Here is a 9,750-nt window from a genome sequence, read left to right on the forward strand (position 1 = left end):
AAGGTGTGCTATTCGACAAATGAACTTATCTACAAAACAGAAATAGAGTTACAGATATGGAAAACACACTTATGGTTACCAGGGGACCAGGATCAATTGGGGGACTGGAATTGACGTACACACTCCGTGCAGTGCTACGCTTAGTCGCTCAGTTGTGTCTGACTCTCTGTGACTCGTGGACTGTAGCCCACCAGTATCCTCTGTCCGTGGGGATTCTCCAGGCAAGAATACCAGAGTGGGTTGCCATGCCCTTCTCCAGACATATACATACCACTATATATAAAATAGATAACTGATAAGGACCTACTGTATAGCACAGGGAACTCTACTCAGTACTCTTCAATGGCTTATATGGGAAAAGAATCTAAAAAAAAAATAGAGTAGGTATATGGTATATGTATAACTGATTCACTTTGCTATACACCTGAAACTACTACCACCTTGTAAACCAACTCTGTGTGTGTGTGTGTGTGTCTGCGCGCGCGTGCCTAGTCGCATCCAACTCTCTTCAGCCTCATGGACTGTAGCCCGCCAGGCTCCTCTGTCCATGGAATTTTCCAGGCGAGAACACTGGAGTGGGTTGCCATGTCCTCCTCCAGAGTATCTTCCCAACCCAGGAATTGAACCTGCGCTCTCTTGTGTCTCCTGCATTGATAGGTGGGTTCTTTACCACTGCACCACCTGGAAATGAAAAAAAAAAAAGATGGGCTATTTAAGTAACAGTGTTTTGGTGGAACTCTTGAGTCATGTACTTTCTGCGTCTAAATTGTCCTTTGTTTTTAGTGTTCTCCGTGGCCTGAGATCACATATGTCAATAATTCCCCATCACCTGGCTTCAACAGTTCCCATAGCAGTTTTTCTCTTGGTGAAGGGTAAGTCTAGAAAGTGAAATTGCCTTGTGTTTGTCCTAAAAATATATTATTTCATTATGTCTCCATAAGCAAAATCTTCGCAAGTCAGTAAGAGTTTCTACTTGGTCAGTCTTTGATGGACTTATATATTAACTGAGGTTTGGATTATCTTCAAAAGAGACTTAAGTTTTATGTAGCCTCCCCCACCCCACCCCATTATTTTATTTATTTATTTATTGGTCATGCCACAAGACTTACAGGATTTTAGTTCCTCAACCAGAGATTGAACCCAGTCCTCTGGACCTCCAGGGAATTCCCTTCTCTCCACTCTTAGAAAATAGCATCATGGTCAGTGTTTAGTGATTTGCAGACTGATTTTCTGGACTTTTCCCTTCTTCTTACTGCTTATCTTGAGGTTATTTCACTTCCTGATTATAGCATGGTCATTGGGAACTGAAACACAGTTGTACAGACACTAGAATCTGTTTGAAAGTTGGCATAGATGCCTACTCCAGTTAAAAAAAGTTGTATTCTAGTCCCAGCATTCAACACATTTTCTACATAGGCCATATTGAAATTTGAAATAGGCTGTGAAATGTGTGACTAGTTTGATTATGTTTGCTTTTGAGTTTATTTAGGCTCCATGTTCATGCTGCTTCTGAAAGTATTTAATTAAGGTAGCTTAGAGAATTCCCTGGTGGTCCAGTGGTTGGGACTCCACACTTCCATGCAGGGGGCACGGGTTCAGTCCCTGGCAGGGAACTAGGATCCTGCAGGCTATGCAGCACAGCCAAAAAAAGGGAGAAGGATAGTTAGCTAAAATACTCAAAATGTAACTAACAATTAAGAATAAAACTAGATAGCAGTTGCAGAAGGAGTAGATAGATAACTAAGGCCCTAAGATAAATTGATTACTAAATTTGAATTTTGCAGCAAAGGCCAAAATTTTAAAAAAGAAAAAGATATTTTTTGAAAGAAAAATCTGTTACCACCCTATGGATTATGCAGTCTACCTATAGAGAATTTAAAATATTATGCAAAACTTGAGAGTTCTAAAATTTTCTCTTTGTCATGTAGTTCAATATTAGGCTCTAATTTTTCTCCCATAAAAGAAGTAAGCGTTAGAGAAGAGGGACAAACTACTGAGCAAAAAGAACTGTAGGGAATACTCAAGGGTGTGGAGATAGCCCTTGGATCACAAATTAGTACTAATTTTTGAAGCTTTTTAAAAAATAATTATTGCGTTTTTTATTATAAAAGTGTGATCACATTTTATTGTATACTTTTTATTCTAATTTTTCTTGTATCTATTTGTATATATTTGTATGTTTCACATAGTAGTAATATATTGATTACTTTTATATTTTGATATTTTTAATTTATAGTCTAATAAGCTCATGTTAGTATTGTTTATGCCATAATTTAATCAGTCATAACTTACTGGATTTTTTATATTTTTTTCAATTTCTTCAATAATAAAAAATGACATAGTTTCTACTGCCTCCCACCCCAAAGTCTTTATGCTAAAATAATAGATAATAGAAATGTTGGATCCAAGAGTTAAGAATGTTTTATGAGATAGTACAAATTCCTTTAAATCTCTAGCTTTAAGACTTAGAATGATGCAGAGTGAGACGACAAACCCTACTGCGTTTCATGGACTCATCCTCTCATTTTAAATGTTTCTTTAGAAATGGTTCACCAAACCACCAGCCAGAGCCACCCCCTCCAGTCACAGATGTAAGTCCAAAGTTAAATGTCAGTTACTGGCGATGTCTAATAATACTTTGGTGACTGTGTGATTCAGTAGAAATTCTCAACTTTTAGGGAGTATTAGTCATTCTTTCACTAAGCAAACATTTATTAAATTTTGACTAAGAACCAGATACTATGCTGTATTTAAGGAACTTTCGGTCTAGTGGGAAGGATAAAGATGGAATTTCATGGATATCTTGCATGGTTAGAGAAAGAAGACCTGATGTATAAACAGCTTCCGAGCAAACTCTGTCTGAATGTGGGTGGATTTGGCTGTTGTAGTGTTTACCTTTTTAAAGTTGAGTCTGTTTAGTTACCAAAAAAAATACTTTCCCTTTTTCAGAACCTCTTGCCAACAACCACACCTCAGGAGGCTCAGCAGTGGTTGCATCGAAACCGTTTCTCCACGTTCACGAGGCTTTTTACAAACTTCTCAGGTTAAATTTGCTTATCCTTTGTTTTGCCAGCATGGGATTTCTTTTATACTCTAGGAACTCCTGATATTCCTGTGTTATTTTGTGTGTGTGTATTGGGGGAGAGAGGGGTGGCTCTTAATGCATTTTTCTGATTAAATGAATTTCATTGAACTCTTCAGATTTTCTCACCAGCTGCAACTGTGCTGTGAAATACTCAAAACCTCTTAAACTCATTTTAATTTTAAAATATTTATTCTATACAATACCTTTAAAATATATTATCCATACAGTATTTTATCAAGGAGCATTGCACATAGTCTGAAATTTCCCCCCTGATATTACTATATTATATTTTCTTTGCACATTCCACTTTTATTTAGCATCTTCTATGTACCATGTATGGTAGGAATATATAAATAGATAAGGCATAGCTTCTGTTCAGTTATCATCTAGTATCAAAGAAAATCCAAATCAAAATAAAACCTTGAAAGAAGGAAAACAAATAGTTGTGATGCATTAGATAAATGTAGACAAAGTTAAGCATTTGGAGAAGGGTCTGGAGTTAGGGAACATGCATGATGCATGAGGTAAATCTTGAGGGCTGAGGAGGAGTCTGTTAGTCAGAGAGTGGAAGGATATTTTAGGCAGGAGGAACAACTTACTTATTAGGCATGATCAGTATGATGAAAGCATAGGGTTGAATGAGTAAGTTAATTGGGTCGGAATTGAGAAGGGAGAGGATACAGAGGCCAGGTCATGGAAGGCTTTATATCCCATGCAAAAGATTATGACTATAGCTTACTGGTAATGAGGTGTCCTTGTAAGAGTCCATTTTAAAAGTCATTAACAAAGAGAATCTTTACCTTTATCACCCATTTGCTTATATTTATTCCAGGAGCAGATTTATTGAAACTAACTAGAGATGATGTGATTCAAATCTGTGGCCCTGCAGATGGAATCAGACTTTTTAATGCATTAAAAGGCCGGTATGTAATTAGTGTTAAAATATCAGTGGGGTTGGATTCCAAATGGATTTGGATTCAGGGACTCTTCAGAATACTCTTTGTGCAGCTAAATACATCTTGTCAAAACATTCTATTTGAATGCCAGCTGTGTGCCAAATAAAGATGAAAATTATCTTTTCCTGTACTTGATCCAAGAAATTCCTCATGATACTTCATTTTGCATTTCCAGGTAGCTTTTTTCATTTAATTAAATATTCATTGTCCCTATTATGAGCCATTAGGCTTTGGTGATACATTGATGAGCTTTCTGGAGAGAGAGAGAGAGAGATGATATACAATAAGTATTTTGAATAGTAATAAGTGTTTTAAAGAAAAACAAACAAAAACAAGATTGTAGCTTGTAGAGTACTCAGAATATAGCCAGGGAAGACCTTTCTGCGGAGGGGATATTTAAATTGAGTTATGAGAAGGATGGAAGCTTTGGAGTCATGAGGGAAGAAGGTTCTATGCAGAAGAAACAGCAGGTACAAAGGTCCTGGACTCAGTTTTACTAGATAAGAGCTCATTCTTAGGTTTCGGCAGGAATTCATGGAATGTCTGCTTAATACCGAGTAAGAGTAATGCCTGAGAGTAATTAAGCAGAGTAATTAATGTCTGCTTAATTTCCAGTCTCTGTTTGGGATTTACAATTTAAAGTAGGTAGTGGTAATATTGATGGAAAAAAAAAAATACAGGTCAGTGCCATAGAACCAAATCAGTGACTCAATAATGAAATAAGATTATGAAGTATTTTTGTTTATTATTAGAGATATTAAATCAAGTTGGAAACTTTTAAGCAAAGAGGTGAAATTCAAGGGTTGATTACTAGCTGAGAAAGAATGGATCATTCATTTTTAAATGTATGATCTACAGAGCATTTAGAAGTAGGAAGGAATAAGATGATCAGAGCAAGAGGTAATTCAGTATGGTTGTCTATGAAGAAAGAACAGAAGAAAGACTAAAGCGACCAGGCGACAGTAATGAGGGAAATGAGATTTTCTAGTCTGTGGCATTGGTGCTCTTAAGTAAAAGGTATATCTTTGCACCTTAGAAAATAGTGGCTTATACATAGTGAATCCTTCTAACCTTTACATCAAAGGTTACAAACTCAGTGACTACAGAGGCCACGTGTAAATGAGTGACACTCAAGTCTGGGGTGTGCTGAAGAATGCATGCGCACCATGCCTGTGGGACAGCTGATTGGGTTTTGCTTTGTAGAATGAGGACCTTGGATTTTTCAAGGAAAACCAAAGATTCAGAGGTTGATGATGCCTTCTGTTGGAATGAATTCAGTTAGACACACACACACCCCAGTGAGGAGTAATAATTCAGAGCAAATGAGCTGCACTGGTCCAAGGGCTGCCAGTTTTCAACCTGTGCTCTATGGTATTAATGTAGATACACAGGTTCTTCCGTAAAATGTGCTCACCATAAGAAATGTGACTAACAGTTTTTTTTTTTTCCTCCTTCTCAGGATGGTGCGCCCAAGGCTAACCATTTATGTTTGTCAGGAATCCTTGCAGCTAAGGGAGCAGCAGCAACAGCAACAGAACCAGCAGAAGCATGAGGATGGAGACTCAAATGGTACTTTCTTCGGTAGGTCGTTCTGGACAGGCCAGGACAGATGTGAAGAAAAATGAAGAGATGACTTACGAGCATGTGTGATGGGAATTTATCAGGCAGCAGAGTCAGGATTTGCTAAAAGTAATGGTAATTGCTCTAATGTTTATTGAGTTCCTAATATACACCAAGCACTATTCTTAGCATTTTTTACAACTGGTGTCTCCTTATTGCAATAGATTTTATTGTTCTTCCCCAACATTTAGATGAGGAAAATGAGGCTTAGAGATGTTAAGTAACTTGCCCCAGGTCGCACAGCTAGCAAGTGATTGAGCTGGGATTTCCATTCAGGCAGTCTGCTTCTGCGTCCTTTAGAAAAAGTGGGCATTTGAAGTGATCAGATTGCCTTTAAGAGCAGAGAAACTCTGTGCTGACTGTCTTTGCTTTCTCCCTTTTGCAGTTTACCATGCCATCTACCTAGAAGAACTGACAGCTGTTGAACTGACAGAAAAAATTGCTCAGCTTTTCAGCATTTCCCCTTGCCAGATCAGCCAGATCTACAAGCAGGGGCCAACAGGCATCCATGTGCTCATTAGCGATGAGGTAGATTATTAGCACAGCTGAATCACCAGATGACAGTGATCTGTCTGGGCATATGACGGGAACAGGAGCTGTTCCATGGGGGCAGCATGCTGTTTTCCAAGACAAGACGTTTTCAAACATTTTTGTTTGTTTACCTCCTAAGATAATTTTTTTAAAACTGTGTATCCCCTTGCACATTTTTAGGTTGACTTAAAAGTTTTTGTTTTAAGTTTAAATAGTGGCAAAAAATGTGCCCATTTTGGGGCATATTATAGGACATATAAAAATGAAATGATTGCAAAAAAAAAAAAAAAAAAGAAATGATTGCTTCACTTTTCTAACTATGTTTCATGTAACCTGAATACAAGAGTAGTTTTACCACTGTCATCTGTTTAAAAAAATACATGAATATACTTTTTAACAGAATATTTATATCATTTCTTTTTCTTTTTTCTTCTTTCTTTGTTTTCTTAAGCTGATATTTTCATTCACTTCCCCCATAGAATTTCATCTTACCCTAGTCTACTTTTATGCTTGAATGTCTTTTATTCGTTTTTCCTACCATATTTCTTTGAAACAAAAACTTGTTTCAGTAAAAATTTAAAATTATTTGTTCTGGATAGAATTATCACCATAATTATACAATTGATTAAAACAACATAAATGTATTATACATTTTGATATTTTGATAAGTAATTGTTAAACATTAAGAAAAGATTTATTAAAAGTACATCTGGGAGGTTCCCTGGTGACCTCATGGTCAGGATTCCGGGCTTTCACTGCCAAGGCCTGGTTCAGTCCCTGGTCCGGGAACCACAAGTCATGTAACTTGGCCAAAAATAAATAAATAAACACAATACAGTGAAAGTGCATATATTAATGTGATGGATGAGATTACCTGATTCCTTACCCTCTCTCCCAGACACACTTAATTCATAGATAAATACTGCCTATTGATTATTAGAATGAAATAGTGTTCAACATCAATTTCATCCTGTTTTTTTCCTCTAGATAAGAAGTACTGTGGAATCTGATTCACATAAATTGATAGATAGGAATAGATGAAGTTTGCTATAATAGCATTGCTGGATTTTTTTTTTTTTAACTTCTGGGTTATGTGCCGAAAATTACATAGTGATGGTATCAAAAGTTGTTTTGAATCATCTGTCATTTGACAATTTGTGGTTAGGTCACTCTTCAAGTCTGATGAAAGGAAAGAATTGAAAACTTCATGGCTCCTTGACTGTATCACCCAGTCATTCTAGTTTTCATTTGCAATTACACTTTTGTATGCTGTAGGGTTTTATAGCCTAGGGCAGTGCATCTCCATAAGATTTCAGGAGGGTGAAACTCTTGCCTTTACTTTATAAAATGGGGAAAAGGAGTTTGAAAAGGGAAGTGAGAAAGGAAAACAAGAGGTTCTCAAGCGGTTTTAGGAGAGAACAGATATAAATGTTTAATTCCTCCCATATGGGCCTGTCTGGACCTATGTGCCCTTTGGAAAGTCCGGGGGTTAACCCAGGAAAATGCATTCTCGAACTTTAAGAAAGCTGTTTCAGAGTGTTTAGCTTTTAAAGCTTTTGAAAACTAAACAGGAGAGAAAACAAAACAAAGGATTGTTTTTCATTTATATCTAATATAATAAAAAGCCACATAGGCAAAATAAATACAGCAAACCAAGGTTTTTAATGAACAGCAAAATTTCCTGCTTTTTTCAGATGATACAGAACTTTCAGGAAGAAGCCTGTTTTATTCTGGACACAATGAAAGGTAATAAAAAGTAAGATAAATGCCTTTTTCGAAGGAGTCTGACGGTTTTTTTTAAATAGTAATTCTTTGAGGAGAGAGGGAAAATATTAACCACCATATTTGAGATAAAGAATGTGACATTATTAGAGATTGCTTCTCTGTATGAATTGGCTTCTTGCCATTGTCAGAGTAGACAAAGTGTGACTTTCTGCCATCATCTTTTACCTTCCATGGACAAGTGATGAAATTGAGGCAAAATGTTGTTTTTCGAGTGTATATTTATTACACGTATTCTATGATAATTAATAAGTATATACTACACTTTGTCCTCCTGTTTTTTCTTTCTCTAAAGAACCTAGCACATATATTTTTCTCCTTCTGTGTTTTGGAGGTGACTAAAGATGATTCTTTTTTCTTTTTTTTTACAGCAGAAACCAGTGATAGCTATCATATCATACTGAAGTAGATGTGGCTGCTGCTTCCTTCACCTATGTGAAATTCTCCTCTTGGAGGGGATCACAAATGGAGATTTGAAGGCTGCAGGAACCTGACCTGTCTGACTGTGTGGGGGAGGCAGAGGCAGAACCCCAGCCATCTATGTTGGGGCACACACAGATTTCTGCCTGACATGCATTTCTGCAACTGTTTCTTAGTTAACATTTCTGGATTCTATTGTTGTTGAATATCAATAGAAACTCCACATCATTTAGGGTGTGTGTGTAGGGCATAATGATGATGAGAATTGTGTGATGTTTAATGGAAAGATGTTAAATTCTGTGGTATGCAGCCCATGTAATTTTTTTTCTAACATAAAAGCAAACATCTATATTCATAAGACTAGATCCTCGATCTTTTTTGCCTGTGAAAACTTCATCAAGGAAGAGAAATGTGAAGAAAGAACAAAATTCTTCTTTTAATTCCCCCATAATTCAATGACGAATAGTAATTTTGGCTAACACTTATTACACATTTAGTTGTGCCAGGCAGTGTGATAAATTCTTTAAATGGATTATCTTGTTTAAATCCTCTTAATAACCCTGTATGAAGTAGGTAATAATGATCCCTAATTGAAGATAAGGAAATGGAGGCACAGAGTGGCTGAGGAGCTTGGTGAGTAACAGGCAGCTAGTAAGATAGTGACATGAAGTGCAAACCCAGGCAGGCTGGCTCTTACTCACTGTCATCCATGACGGCCCCCCTCACAGTACTCTGTGCATGCCATCATTTCTTACTGTGGCTCTTCTGGTGAATCACACATAAAAGTGAGCAAGAACTGACGAATTAACACCTAAAGGGACAAACCAATCAAGAGCTACAAAAAATGAAAACACACTTTCAAAGCATCATTAGTTGTCAGATTCACAGAATTTAAGGCAGTGAAAACCAGAGATTATCTGTTATTCCCCAAATTCACTATTCTTGAATAACCTCAAACTATTTATTAATGAGATAGACTAACCTCTGCTTTCTCTTTCCCCTCTCTGCATCTTCTCTTGGGATAGGAAGTTCTTTTACTCATGTAGCATTCTTTTATATGAGCTTTACAATTCATTCCCATCCCATTCACATTCTTACCATATGCTTTAGTTCTTCTGATTGCAATTGTGTGCGCTTGTGTGTGTGCATGTGTAAGACTATGGGTCATTTTTTCACATGTAAAGTTTTACCCAGAAATCCCTCTACATGTTATGCTGAGGTGAAAAACGATAATGTTCAAAAGATTCTGTATTGGATTTGGATCTGTGTGTGTGTGTGTATTTTTAAGCATTTGATAAAGTTTAAATGTTTTTATACAGAGATTTTTTTTGTTGTTATTCATTAAAATCAGCCTGC

The 9,750-nt window shown here is 36.7% G+C and overlaps 1 protein-coding gene across 2 annotated transcripts in view; it reads left to right on the forward strand.

The window, feature by feature from the left end:
- TFCP2 (transcription factor CP2) overlaps positions 1-9,750 on the forward strand; it is a 49,530-nt gene extending 39,780 nt beyond the window's left edge. Inside the window, exons 8-15 of one of the 2 annotated variants that reach the window (XM_043884195.1) lie at positions 784-872; positions 2,543-2,591; positions 2,950-3,043; positions 3,918-4,008; positions 5,501-5,622; positions 6,047-6,189; positions 7,887-7,938; positions 8,346-9,750. In XM_043884195.1, the coding sequence (XP_043740130.1) occupies positions 784-872; positions 2,543-2,591; positions 2,950-3,043; positions 3,918-4,008; positions 5,501-5,622; positions 6,047-6,189; positions 7,887-7,938; positions 8,346-8,383 (678 nt within the window). In that variant the 3' untranslated portion in view covers positions 8,384-9,750. The remainder of the gene's footprint in view (positions 1-783; positions 873-2,542; positions 2,592-2,949; positions 3,044-3,917; positions 4,009-5,500; positions 5,623-6,046; positions 6,190-7,886; positions 7,939-8,345) is intronic. The other variant, XM_043884203.1, reaches the window with a different exon arrangement.

This window comes from Cervus elaphus, chromosome 3 (assembly GCF_910594005.1).
Source record: "Cervus elaphus chromosome 3, mCerEla1.1, whole genome shotgun sequence".
NCBI classification, from domain to species: domain Eukaryota; kingdom Metazoa; phylum Chordata; class Mammalia; order Artiodactyla; family Cervidae; genus Cervus; species Cervus elaphus.